The sequence below is a fragment of the Aulostomus chinensis genome, chromosome 23, assembly GCF_037954235.1.
Source record: "Aulostomus chinensis isolate RoL2024-O1b breed Wild chromosome 23, RoL_Achi_v1.0, whole genome shotgun sequence".
NCBI lineage: Eukaryota > Metazoa > Chordata > Actinopteri > Syngnathiformes > Aulostomidae > Aulostomus > Aulostomus chinensis.
Window position 1 is genome coordinate 5,235,263 of NC_141342.1, and position 14,271 is coordinate 5,249,533.

A 14,271-nucleotide genomic window follows, 5' to 3' on the forward strand; every position below is an offset into this window, starting at 1 on the left:
TTTTTTTATAGCGGCGTGTGTGTGTGTGTGTGTGTGTGTGTGTGTGTGTGTGTGTGTGTACACGTGCATGCGCGCCCCTGCTCCACCAGGGTTACAGCACACCGTACCCGGGCCTGGTGCGCTCGCCAAGCTCTGTGGGCTCTGAGGACCGAGGAGAGAAGATCCTGCCTGATGACAACGAGTCGGTCAGCTCGCTCATCCCAGCCTATCTCAACTCCCTCAAGAAGCTGATGATCGATTAGAGGGTCAAGCGATGATGTCAGCATCGGGAGCTCTGCCCCTTCTCAGGTGCTACATCAGAGACTGAAAGTGTGTGTGAAGCCTTGACACATCCAGGTGATAAACAAGTGTGTGTTTATGGAATTAATCTGACATGTATTCACTGCTTCCTCTCCACCTCCAGCTGAAAGACAACACATCTGTATCACACACACCTGTCACACACATCTGTGTCACACACACATCTGTATCACACACACCTGTCACACACGTGTCACACACATCTGTATCACACACGCCTGTCACACACGTGTCACACACATCCGTATCACACACACCTGTCTCTCGACTGGCAGCTCCTCCCCCTCAGACAGAAAGCAGCCATGAGTCATTTATCAGCATTGATACCAATAATCCTGGTTTTCCTGGTAGATCCGAGATCAATAATTCCCTCTGCACCTCTGAACCTGAACGAGCTCCTCATTTCTTCACGTGCTATTAAAATTCCCAACACGCCATCAAGCGTTAAATGTCAATCTTTGATTCATTTTTATGACCATTATCCAAGCGGCCGCCATCCCGGTGTCACATGTTGACCTTGACCTTGTTGATTTGTCAGCTCTCTGATTGGCTGCGGGGGCGGTGAAGGACGTGAGGCGGTTTTCACGCTCTCGTGCCGATCAGTGAGCAACCAAGTTGTTCCATTAGTAAACAAACGGAACGCTGGATGAACATCAGCTGCACCGTCACGGCTGGTTCATCCCATGTTTGAATACATTTTAATGCACCGAGCTTGGCGCTGATCGTTCTCCAGTATTCTAGCACTGACGGAGCCAGAAGGTAGCAGGACGCTTCAGCGGCTGTCTGCACGCAGGTGCTCTGATCCTAACATCTGCTGCCATCTAGTGGCACCAAGTGTAACAGCTGCCCTTCAATGAGCAAACATGAGAGCTTCTGCCTCGTCCTGGTGGCGAGGCTCATCTGCCCGTCCTGAGCGCAGCATCACGCCAGGCTTCTGTTCTCCTACCTATTGAATAACATTTCTTTGTTTGAACTTGTAAACCATCTCTCTGCACGCTAACTTTAACTGTAACCAAGCTCCACCCACCTTTTTATTGTGAATGTGAAAGTGTTTTTTTAGAAATAAAACTTTTTTTTTCATACCTGCGATTTCCTCAGAATTGCTGACTTGTGCTGTTTTCCAGGAAAATAGAAATAAACCCAAAAGTTGTGACATAAAAAAACATTGGATGATTTTATTCATGAAAACTGCCAGGTGGTCAGGTGAAGCTGGAGCCGCTGTGACTGCAACAGAACACAGGCAGAAGACCGCATGAGTCGCTGCCCCCTCAGAGGTGTCCTGGCTCTGACACCCCTCCCTGCACAGCCTCCAATCACACGTTCATAGATTTACAGCCTGAACACACGAGTGACAACATGAAACAAGTAGCTTCTCTTCAGAGAGGAACTCGCAGTAGATTTATTCAGACCGACTGGGGTATAAAGTGCAGCTGTTTGATTTGAACTCTGGTTAAGAATGAAGTTACAACGTTTTCTTCATTGATGCTCAGAAGTGGAGGAAGATGATTTATGGTTTTAGTCTTCAGCAGTTGACCCTCCGCTAGCCCCGCCCCCGCTTCCTGTGCAACAACTTTCAATTGCTAGCGGTCAAAGGTTAGCAGCCAGAAACGGACACAAGGCGATGACGAGCTAGAACGATGGGAGAGCAGAGGAACAGAGTTCCTCTGCTCTCAGGCTCCGCTGACTGGGACAAAACAAAGTCTGAGTTGGGAAAAGTGATTATAAACCGTGATTTTGTTCCTGAACTTTTCACCGCCTTCACCAATGAAGATGGCGGCCTCATAATGGTGGATTTTATAACTGGACACCAGCACGCCATCAAACGTGACCTGTGAGTAATATGTTTCTTCAGCCCTCTGATTACTGCAGTTGTGGAATTTCTCAGGGACCTGAACGTCTCACTCGGGCTTCTCGTCGCCACCCAACTGAAGGAGTCCGTCCTCTCGACTGCAGCTCAACGCAATGATGTCAGAAATCTCTCAGAACTCCAAGTTGTGGATGTCTTGACCGCAGCATCATTTCTGAGCCACATGTCTGATGACATCACCACTGCTGTGATAGTAGCTGGTGGGACAGCTAACGAGGGCTAGCGTCAAACCACTGGCAGCTCGTGGAGACGGTAGTGGTCAGAATGATCCCGCCAGCCATAACCCGCCGGCGCCCGTACGCTGCCCTGGATGGTAGACGCATGCCGGCATTAATAAGGAAAGTGCCCCTTTAAGGCGATCGGATGGCTGGTGGGACGGCTGGTCTGCAGCTCTGGGGGTGTCAGCGGTGCTGGGAGGGAGCCAGCAGGTCTCAGCAGGTTCCCCACATTCAGACTCGAACCTCTGATGACGCGGGAGCTGCAGCGCGTGGTGATTCAGGGGTTTGCTGCTGCTCTCCTGAGCTCTTGAGTTTCTCCCAGTGTTTCTTCTTGAAATGTTTTCCTGCACAAAGTGCAGTGGGCCTCCAACACCCCCCCTCCAGCCAAGCTGGCCCCCGAGCTCAACATCTGCTGCTACCATCGCACTGGTGGCTGAAAGTTGGTGACTTGGTTGTGTGTTGATTTGTTTCCCTATCAGCTGCTGGTCCTGGCTCTTCCTGCTCTTCAGCCCCTCAAGCACATTTAAGTGCATACAGAGAACTCAGCCTACATTCTTAAGAGCTACAGAAATCATTTTCAGATTAAAAACTTCATAAAACCCTGGCGGAACCCTGTAATCAGCGTGCACACTTAGTCTAAGCTTTATGGTAAAGCAGCCCAGAGAGCTGGCAGGGACGGACAAGCTTGAAATTGGTATTTTTTTTAGCCAAGATAAGAGCTGCCCATCCAAGCAGCTTCCAACTGGCTGCGTGCGTCCTCGGTCATCCAGGCGTACGTGTGCCAGGCCTCAGGTGGTTTGGATCAGCAGAGGTTGATTTATTGCAGGAGTACTGCAGTAACGTCATCCTCAAATACTTCAGTCTGATAAAAAAAGTGTTGCATACCTTCAATAAAACGTTTTTGGACATGAACTTTGTGATCCTGGACGAATCACATTTGTATTGATGCATGATTCTGCTAACGCCTGCTAACATCTGGCTTCTGACTGCAGTGGGAACAGCTTTAATCAGGAGTCACGCCCGCCTCACGTGACGGGACGATTCATCAGGACGTAAACATGGACGAGGTCAGCTGACTCCTCCTCCGTTAACTTCAGTGACTTCCTCTCATCCTGGACTCAAGTTCAACCGTCTGCGTTCAAGCAGCGACGCTCCAACATCGTTCAGTCGTTGAGTTTGAAAACTGACTGAAGCTACAAATTTTCAGAGACTCTGTCGCTGCGCCCGTGCTGCTGCGCCCGTGCTGCTGCGGCCGCATGGAGCTCAGGAGGCTGCACTCCGGTCCCGAGGGTACGAGGGAATGTTAGCGGGAACAGAGAATTACTGTGAGTTTGCGACGCGTTTCAAGTACGACCAGCAATCCTGATGGCGCTAGTATCACTGCTGGGTGTGCAGGTGGAGCACCTGTGATGGAGGGAGGCGGGGCTTTGTGAAGGGTCAGTACTTGCACATATTGGTATTACAATACTTTAGCCTTATTCTGGTAGACAGTAATACAACACTCTCAGAGCAGAATGCATTTTGCTTAGCAGCATCCATTAAATCAATTTGCTTTCAACTTGCAGTTGAGAAATCACACGCGCACGCACACACACACACACACACACACATACACACACACACACACACACAAGTCAGGGAGCAAAAGCACATCCACCCAGCAGTGGTGCACTGCTGCATGACACTCAGCAACTCCACGTGTAACACAGGTGCTGCTCCTTCACCGGCCTCACCTGAGAATCTCCAACACCTCCTGACTTCCTGTGGCGTTCACTTGCTTAACACGAGACTAACGACACGGCACGATCTCAACCAAACACTGACATCATCATCATCATCATCATCATCATCCTTGCAGGTTACCGTTGGGGGGTGGGGGTGGGGGTCTGATCGCCCCTCAGTCTGTTAGAGTCACACGTGGGTCAGTGGGTGCGGGTGGTCTCTGGGGTCCCACCCCACACCCGCCTCAGGCCAGTGTGTGTCGGAGGGTTAGAGTGTGCGGAAGCAGACGGTCTCTCAGCAGCAGCGGCAGCTTATATCTCGATGTCCACCGGCCGAATGTCCCCCGTCTTGTTCTCCTGCACCCACAGCTCTCTGTCCCGCGCTGGGTCCACGCACTGCAGCAGCTGGTCCACCGGCTCCATCGTCTGGAGGGACACACACCAGCGTCAGGCTGCTCTTCTTCACTTTGGTTATCATTCCATTCGCTCATTTTCAGGGGTGGAAAGTAACAAATTCCATTTACTCTGGTTACTGTAATTGAGTAGCTTTTTTGTGTACTTCTACTTTTTTCTGTACTTTTTAAAATCTGTAATTTTACTTTTACTAAAGTATTTTTTTTCAAGTAACAGTACTATGCTACATTTTAAATCCATCCCATTACAGAGTAAAATAAATCCAAAGTTTCACGAAGGTTGCGCTGGCAACAGCTGCAGCCAGCGTCTGCCCCGGCGCAGGTGACGTCAGTGACGTCAGCCGCTTACCGCGAGACGTTGGAGACTGAACGTATGACAGAAACTTCAAAAATGAATTCAGCTGAAACGGACACGGTTGAAGTTGCTGAGGAGGAAGGCGAAGATGAACAAAACAAAATGAATCCCTGGCCATGTTGGACGGACATTTTCGAGTTCAAGAACAGAGACGGGAGCAGCTTGGTGATGCAGGGTCAGCTTTGTCCCAAAGACACCCACAGATCTGCGCTCACACACTCGGCATCAAACCTGCACAAGCACGTACAGGTGAGTTAACCTTCCGCTACATCAGTAACTCAGTACAGGAGCTAACGTTGCCATTAGCGTGGATGTTAGCAATGCTACCTTACAGGCGGTAACGAACAGTTCGATAGCATTGGTGGTAACAAAGTAACTTGTACTCTGAGTACATTTTAAGTGAGCTACTTTTTACTTTTACTAGAGTAAATTTTTACACCAGTACTTTTACTTCTACTTGAGTAAAATGTCATCAAAGTAACAGTACTTCTACTTAAGTAGATTTTTTCTGTCCTCCTTCCACCCCAGCTCAACTGAACAACTGAACGACCACAATAAGAAGCTGATTGATTGTGCAGGAGGGAGACCCAGGAACCATGAGGGGTCTGAGTACGGTTCCCTCCTGAGGCGTCTCGGCCCCTTTCAAAGTCAACTCCGACCTGAGTCAGCACTTTTTACACAGATGTCAAGACCCCTGACTTTCAGAGCCTCTGGAGTCCCGTCCCGGCCCCCCGCAGCTCCCCCCCTGCACATTGTGAACTCAAAGCTGTCCAGGTTCACGTCACCTCTGGCCCCAGGACTGTGGTCCTCTCTGCTCACCGTACGCAGGTCACCCACACGGCGAAGCTCAGCACTCCTGCTAGACGAGTCAGAGTGGCACCAGAACGGCTGGTTTTCCTCCAGCAGATCTAGTTTCAACTCAGGTGGTTTTACTAGTCAGCCTTTACTCACGCTTTGGTTGAACATGTCGGTCTCGTGCCGGAGGGTGGTGTACTGACACAGGTGCTGGCGGATCATCTCCACTCGCTCCACCTCCAGACGCTCCAGCTCCTGGTGACAAACATCAGCATCAGAGTTCATCGCTCAAGTTCCAGGCCAGCAACCGAGTGACAAGAACACGAGTACGTAGGTTCGGTGTGAAAGGGGTCAAAGGTGAGGCTCGTCCAAGTGATTTCACGTCCTGCTTTAGAACAGTAGAACCACAACACATAGAACCAGATGTTCTCACAAGGTCTCAACCAGAGCTGAAAGGAATTTCTTCGTGGTGCTGGACTGGAGCAGCAGGTATTGTGGGAAATGAAGGCTCACGGGCCTACAAAGATGGCTGCCCTGATGCTGACAGCCACAGTCCGATCACTTCACTACGTCAAGATCAGCTCGTGGTTCAGTTCTACGCCCAACTGGACTGAGAAGAAACGTCTACCGTGACCGTGTTGACTGATACCGTGATGTCAGAGATGTTCGTGTTTACATCGTTACTGTCATTTTCATGGAAAACCCATTGAAATAATGATGTGTGTGTGTGTGTGTTTGGAGTCTGTCGAGTACATGATGATGATGATGATGAATGTGTGGAGGCCGTCTCTGCAGCACCACGACGCTCAGTGTTCAGTGGGCTGGAGTGCAGCAGTGTTGACGGTTGTAGCGAGCGGCGGTGACTCACCAGGCTGGTGGTGACCATCTCCTCGAACCACTTGGACTGCGACTGGTTGTACAGGTCCACGCAACGCATCAGGTCGTCTCCTGCAGCACAAACACACACGTGATCCTCACTCACATGCCAGTGATGTCACATGGAGTCGCAATCAGCGTCTTCCTCTTCCTGAGCGGCTGGAGACGCCAAACACACGAACACAGTGGCCATGACAGCAGGTGTGTAATGAAGTACAGATCCACTAGGGGGTGCTGTGGTACAACCATAGACCTCTGAGTGAAGCCTCACCCCCCAATGCTCATTCCAGATCAGTCCTGATCAGATACCCACCTCCACACTCTCTCTCTCACGCACGCACACACACACACACACACACACACACACACACACTTGTTTCATCATAATTGTTTTGTCTGTTGCCAACACACTCACTCACACACACACTTCTGTTTCATTATAATCATTTTGTCTGCTGCCAACACACACTCACTCACTCACTCTCAGACACACACACACACACACACACACACACACACACACACACACGTGTGTGTGAGGGATCAGCTCTGAGAGGAAATGATGCTCGTGTCACTGCTACTTTATATTCACCCGTTCACCATCGTGTCCCCGCTGCCTCTCAACTGGCTCGGGGGGGGGGGGGGCGGGGCGTCACGTGTGTGTTGTTTGCTGTGTGTGTTTCAGTATTTTACTGAGATTTAAAACCTCACAAACTGCAGCGACTCAGATCAGTTGTGTGAACCCAGTCGGACCCTGAGTCAACAACACACCTGCAGAAACTGAATGTGAGACATGAATAAGGAAGTAAAACTTCATTCATGTAGTAAATGATATGTGGTCTGAGGTCAGTTGTGTGGAACTGTGATGTCAGCGGCCTCTACTGTTTTCCTACACATATTTAAAAAGACCTCCATGTCCCAGGAGCTCGCTGCCTCCTGCTGCAACAACGCTTCACCTGACGGCGCGAAAGACTTTTAGAGGAGGTTTTAGCTGAAGCAGGGCTGAAGCTCTCGCTCTCCCTGCCTGGCGACTGAACTCCTCACCCTGTGAGGAGCAGACGGTTCTATGGGTGCTTCCCTGCGTCTGGCCAGGCTTTCAGTGAGAGGGTGGCTGGAGCTTCCATGCAACGCTTGCTGCTGCAGGGGCACTGATGCTAGGCTACGTCCTTCTACACCAGTGAGGGTGACATCAGACCTTCTGCTCAATAACTGAGTGGCTGATCTGAGACCAGCACTTCCTACTGTGTCCAAGACCTCCACCCGCACCTGAGGTGGAACTTTTTAACCGAGCAGAAACACACGTCAGAGAAGTGAAGAATTCATCCGTGCGGCTCTTTCACTGCAACCATAAACCCACAAGCTGTACCTGAGCAGCGAGGTTCCCCTCTGCTGCCAAGGTCATGTGACCACTAGCGTGGGGGTGCCTGTTAGTAGTGTCACTCCAACATTTGTGGATGGAACTGTGAGGATGACAAACACGAAGAGCCGCGTCTGATTGGGTCGTCCAGCCTCACGCCACCAGGACGGCCTGCAGCATCACCTTTGATTCATGAGGGACGCGGCACTTGGAGATTCACATGCCCTGGACCTGGACACATGGACCCCCACCTCCTCCAGACCCGCTCCACCTCCTCCAGACCTGCTCCTCCTCCTCCTCCAGACCTGCTCCTCCCCCTCCTCCAGACCCGCTCCACCTCCTCCTCCAGACCCGCTCCACCTCCTCCAGACCTTTACACCTCCTCCAGACCTCTGCACCTCCTCCAGACCCGCTCCACCTCCTCCAGACCCGCTCCACCTCCTCCATACCCGCTCCTCCTCCTCCTCCAGACCCCTCCACCTCCTCCAGACCTTTACACCTCCTCCAGACCTGCTTGTCCTCCAATGACTTCAGTGGATTCCCACTGCTCCCAAATATACACCTTCACCTGGAGCAGGAGGAGGTTTGTTTCTCTTGACGAGGAAAGCTAACGTCTCCTGCTCTGAAGTCCTTGATCAATCTGGGCTTTGAAGGGCATGACTTTGTTTCTGATTGGTTGAGTGAAACACCTGAAAATCACCTTTGAATAATCAGGTGTTTAATGACAGCCTCTTCGTACTCTGGTTTCGCGCTCTGAATATCCACCCTGAACACGCCCTAAACGCCATCCCCCAACAGATCTGGAAACTGACACTGCTGAAGAAGGCGCCGTGGACCACGGCGACACCGACCACAGCGACGCCAGTCAACCTACCGGCCGTAGACATGAGCCTCCTGCTCTCAGGGGAGCTGCAGGATCCTGGTGTGATGTCCATCAACAGGCACAAGCAATTTTACAGCAACAATTATCATCAACTCATTGTTTTGAAATGTAAATCGCTAAAATCAGACGTGGTTCCAGGCTCACAGAGCTTCCTGTGACGCTTCCAATGCACAACGACAATCACAGGGAAAAGAAAGAGTCATTGTTCCTGTTTGTGGAACTATAATTGTTAATGGATAAACATGAACGTGAACATAATTGACTACCTTTCTGATCATCAACGAATGGTTCTCCTCATTAACAGTGGGGTGCACGGACCCCTGAGGCATATTTGATGGATTTGCCAGCCAAATGCAGCTGGAAGCGTTTGGAATTTTATCAACTTAAACTCTGTTTACCATCAGGTTTGGTGGTTAAACCGGTTTAATGTGAGTGTGACTCACGCTGTGACACGGCGTCCTGCAGACGTGAGAGTGGACGGAGTTGAGTCAGAGGAGGAGAGGACGCACGAGGGAGGGATCACTCTGCAGGTACGACCGGGTTGTGTTTAATTACACACAGAGAGCAGCAGGAGGTCAGGAGGAGCGGGAGGTCAGGAGCGGGAGGTCAGGAGGAGCAGGAGATCAGGAGGAGCGGGAGGTCAGGAGGAGCAGGAGATCAGGAGGAGCGGGAGGTCAGGAGCGGGAGGTCAGGAGGAGTGGGAGGTCAGGAGGAGCGGGAGATCAGGAGGAGCGGGAGGTCAGGAGCGGGAGGTCAGGAGGAGTGGGAGGTCAGGAGGAGCAGGAGATCAGGAGGAGCGGGAGGTCAGGAGCGGGAGGTCAGGAGGAGCAGGAGATCAGGAGGAGCGGGAGGTCAGGAGGAGCGGGAGGTCAGGAGGAGCGGGAGGTCAGGAGCCATCGCCGGTGGATTACGTTCTTGTTCTGGCATCAGCCTCGTCTGCAGCAGTCATTAACAACTGCTGCTCCTCTCTGGTTGCGTAAGAAGCACGGAGGAGGGATGACTGCAGGGGTGTGTGTGTGTGTGTGTGTGTGTGTGTGCCTGTTGTGCATGTGTTGTGTGTGTCTGTGCATGTGTTGTGTGTGTCTGAATCATGACATCACTCTCCTCAGGTAGCTGAACGCAGCTCTCTCATGTCCTGTATTGAGTCTCAAGTTGTCTTTAATTCCAGATGTTTTCAAGTCGTCATTTCTCACTTTTATTCTTTGTTGTCAGGTTTTGCTGATCCAGCGTCTGGTGTCCTCAGGCGCTGACTTCCTGTACTGATGTCCTCCATGTTGGACGTGTGGTTGTAGTGAGTGAGGAACTCCTCCAGAGAGTTTCCTGCCCACCAGACTGAACCCAATCGAACGGCTCGCTGGGAGCAGCAGTCGCTGCCCGACTCACACTCTGAGTTCATCAAGTTTAGAGAGTTTTATTTCAGGGTTGTGAAGCGGAGTGATGTCACTGGTGTCCACCACCTTGCAGATGTGGTCCAGATGTTTCACACCTGCTGTGTTTAGTCTGCTGGAGTTACACTCCTCCTGGTGGGCAGTCGCGCCGGGGTGTGGAGCAAACACACCACGGGGGCGAGAGGAGGGGAGTTGTTTGTGATGGCGGCCATGCGTTCATCTCTTCACTGAGTCAGTCTTACTGGGATCCATGGGAGGATTTCTGAACGCTGTCGTGCCTCGCGTGAACCAGCACGACCAATAAATGTCTAGGACTTCTTCCCGCCTGTGAGGAACATCTTCAGGGTCTCATGGATCGTCTCAAACTTCTATCACGCATGAAACCCAGACAGAAATCAAAATTTAGCAGCGTAAAATGAACAGCAACCTCTGTGAATATTCAAGTCGTTCATTACCAACCACACCAACCACAGCAGCGCTCCCTTCACTCGGTCACATCATCCTAATATGTCAGAACTTTTTGAGACATTTTTCTGACATTATTATTTTCCAAAAACTTTTGCAGGCCTGGAATTTGCTACTTTCGATTTCCATGACTTTCCGGGCGACCGGATGACGCCGGAAACATTCCCAGTCACCACTGGTCCAGTTTAGAGCCATGAATGACGCTCCAGGCTTGGATTTGATTTCGTACATCTGACCTGGCACCAGCAGACCAGTTCACATCTGCCACTGGGTCCCAGTAGCAAGACTGGCTCTGACCTACAACCAATCACAGCAAACAGAGCAGGAGGAGGAGCAGAGGGAGCAGACCAGGGGCCGGCTGCCCGATATATGAGGCTGATTTTTGCGTTTTTCTCTCGTACTGGCATTGGCCGATACGTAGGTGTGATTTATAGACAGGTATCCACGGGCAGCTCTGTGTTGCTAGGAGACACATACAGACGATGCCTTGCTCCAGGGTGCAGAGTGAAGCAACTTTTAACTTCAAAAGCATCTTTTAACTGTTCGACTTAAATATTTCCATCCACGTTGAAACTGGAGGCCGTATAGACAGCCGTTACCAACACAGGGTGATACGACGCCGCTTGGACGCGCGTCGTGTGTCTCTCCCCCGAAGCAGGGCGGTGCAGCTGTAGCAGCGATAACGTTTCCGATGGGGGAAAGGTTTTAGACGCAGTACTAACTTAACATTGATGTGTTCATGTTTCGTGATAGCGACAGCAAACGGCTCTAAAAACGGAACTAATCCAGTTCTGCGGCGTGGTTTTAGCACTGACTTCATTTTTTCATCTGAATGTTTGATTGAGTTAAATCCTACTGTACATTTTCTATCTATGCTAAATGTTGTGTTTATTTCATTCAGAGCACTGAACGCTTTCTTTTCTTTTTTTAATGTGGGTTTGGTGAAGTTGAACAAGGGTTAATTCCTCTTGTTTACTGCATGTTCCACCTCCCCATCTTGTTTTAGTATCAAATTTAGTTCAGTAAACGTTAATCATTTTAGAACGGAGACCCGTAACATGTCTTATTATTGAGGAAGCAAAAGCAGCATCGGCCCGAGCCTGAATGAGTCATCGGTTTAAGGTGATGGAAAAAAATCGGTATCGGCACTAAAAAATCCATATCATTCGATCTCTAGAGCAGACATGTAGGACTGCCCCGCCAGCAGAGGGACAGACCTCATGTAGGACCGCCCCGCCAGCAGAGGGACAGACTGCTGCGTCCCAGAAAAGATGGCAGCATCTGTTGAAGACAAATGCAATAAAACACCCAAAAATACTCCGTCTCAGCTCAGATGGAATTTTGTCTGAGCAGCAGGAGGAGCAGAATGTCGGTCTGGTTTCAGCTTCCTGCCTGCAGCCGCCTCCGTGGATTAAACATTGCTGCAGAAACTCGGACAGCTCGTGACCTTTAGTTTGATAAACGTCAAATAAGATGGGAAAGTCAAGTATGAGGGGCAGGAAATGTGTAACCCAATTACAGTGTCACATCGGCGCGGAGCTTTGAAGCCATAATTGTGTTACCAATGAATATCAGGTTCAAAAGCCCTTCTACGTGACCTCCTTTCATGTAACGTTCGTCCGTTAACGGGCAGCACGGTGCTGCGGGGGTCGGCAGGTTGTGACGGCCGGTTCTGGCCTCCCTGTGTGCAGTCGGCATGTCCCCCTGTGTGGGAGTGTGTTCCACACCAAACATGCTAGTTAGCTTCTTTAGTTAGCGGTTGCTGACCCCTGGATGGACTGGTGACCTGTCGGCCTGGATGGATGGATGGATGGATGGATGGATGGATGGATGGATGATTTGGTCTTGTTTGTTGTGTTCAACGACGTGTAAACTGTCTCTCCTTCGCTTCCACCGGTCGAGGCGGACGGCCACCCACCTCGCCAGGGTCTGCTCCGGCGCTTTTGTCTGTCAACACTGTCACCAGGTGCTCGCTCATGGAGGAATGTTGGGTCTCTGTACGGCTCAATACTCGTTTTATTTGTGTTTATTTGCCCCCCCCACTGAGGCAGATGGCCGCCCACACAGCGCCTGGGTGTGCTCGCACTGTTGCAAGGAAGGTTTTTGTGGCTGCTTCACAGCTTTGCTTTTCACTGGGAACTTTTGGTTGTGAATTAATTGAAAGAGTGAAGTGGGATGAGGTGACTTTTCTGATGTGGCGCTAGACGATCACACTGGACTGAATTGCAGTTTTATGTCTCTGTGACTCCACTGAGTCCCTCAAATTTAAGCCACGCCCACATGCGGTCCGCTAACAGAACACAGACGATGATGTCGGCTGCACACTCAGCATTGCCGTTCTCACGTTGGTAGCCGCCAGTCCTTCAGCGTCTTACACAACCGAGGGAGAGGCAGCAGTACACCCACAGTGAGCAGCATCCCCGCCCGCCTGCCTGATAAAACAAACACCTGACTGAGGCCGTGACCCCCCCCAGTGACCTGTGGCCCCTGGCTCTGACCTGCTTGTGTGGATTTCCTGCGGGCCTTCTTGATGTCCTCTTCAATCTTGCTGCTGAGTTTGATCTCCAGCTGCTGCGTCTTCACCTCCAGCTCCTTCTGCCGGTCAGCCAGAGCTTTACGGGCCTGACGGAGGTGAACACACCCAGCTGTCATTACACACACGAGCATGCAGGTTCCTCCGAGTTCCACAGGAGACTCTTTAACACCTTTTTAATACTGCTGATGGAATTCAATGGCAGCCAAAGTAACACAAAGACCATCATGGAGACTGATTTCTGTAGCACACTTGCTGTAGTACCTTGTTATGTGATGTCATGTGAGTGTCAGACTCTTTCAATGAAGGTCAATCCTCCGAGGACTTTAACTGAATGTACCGTGAACATGCACGAGCAGGTCGGTTCGACGGTCAGAGAAGTAAAAGTCAATTGTACCATTACTATTATTACAGCTTATAAAGTGAGCCTATCATGTACTACACTGGATGGTACTCTTGAGACGCGGTATACTTTTTTTACAGTTTAGCTGTTAAGCCTCCATTAGCCTCAAGCTAAATATGCATGACTGCCTCTGCGTTCTGGAGACACAAAGGAGTGACACAGGAAGGAAAAATGAGGGCAGTTTTGGAGACAAAACTACCTAAAAGCAATCATCTGGATATTTTATCTCCCTTCACATGCAAAATAATGGAGCCTCCTCTAAGTCTTGGTTAAAATACTCCATCAGCTGAGATGGGGAGCTACTGAGTCTCTCCTCAGAGCGAACACTGCAGGAGGTAACATCAGCTGATCCAAAAGATGGGGAACTTTAGTCTCAGCTGAGAAAAGTACTAGAAGAGAACTGTGTGTGTGTGTATGTACCTTCTCCACCGCAGCATAGCGACCGACCAGCTGCTTCCTCAAGTCAGCGATGTGATGGTCGAACCTCTTCATGTCCTTCTTGAAGTTCTCCCTGAAGCTCAGTAACGGTTTCTCCACCTCACTCTGGAGCTGCATGAACCAGAGGAGAGTTTTCTACAGTTTGGTCCTTCAAGAGGAATCCTGCATTTCCTCTGAAGAGGATTTAATCACTCTGGAAAAAATCAGTTCCCTCTGAAGCTCCACCCCTGAGTCTTGACCCAGGACCAGGGCCCATGAC

The 14,271-nt window shown here is 50.6% G+C and overlaps 2 protein-coding genes across 4 annotated transcripts in view; one reads left to right on the forward strand and one right to left on the reverse strand.

Moving 5' to 3' along the window:
• The window catches only part of LOC147239246 (putative uncharacterized protein MYH16), a 50,866-nt gene extending 49,411 nt beyond the window's left edge, over nucleotides 1-1,455 (forward strand). For both annotated transcript variants that reach the window (XM_086196179.1, XM_086196178.1), the window contains exon 24: nucleotides 90-1,455. In XM_086196179.1, coding sequence (XP_086052305.1) covers nucleotides 90-242 — 153 coding nt within the window. In that variant the 3' untranslated portion in view covers nucleotides 243-1,455. The remainder of the gene's footprint in view (nucleotides 1-89) is intronic.
• gas7b (growth arrest-specific 7b) overlaps nucleotides 1,008-14,271 on the reverse strand; it is a 65,473-nt gene continuing 52,209 nt past the window's right edge. Inside the window, exons 10-14 of one of the 2 annotated variants that reach the window (XM_086196182.1) lie at nucleotides 13,995-14,123; nucleotides 13,137-13,260; nucleotides 6,538-6,617; nucleotides 5,826-5,924; nucleotides 1,008-4,532 (exon numbers count right to left, since the gene is read on the reverse strand). In XM_086196182.1, the coding sequence (XP_086052308.1) occupies nucleotides 4,419-4,532; nucleotides 5,826-5,924; nucleotides 6,538-6,617; nucleotides 13,137-13,260; nucleotides 13,995-14,123 (546 nt within the window). In that variant the 3' untranslated portion in view covers nucleotides 1,008-4,418. The remainder of the gene's footprint in view (nucleotides 4,533-5,825; nucleotides 5,925-6,537; nucleotides 6,618-13,136; nucleotides 13,261-13,994; nucleotides 14,124-14,271) is intronic. The other variant, XM_086196180.1, reaches the window with a different exon arrangement.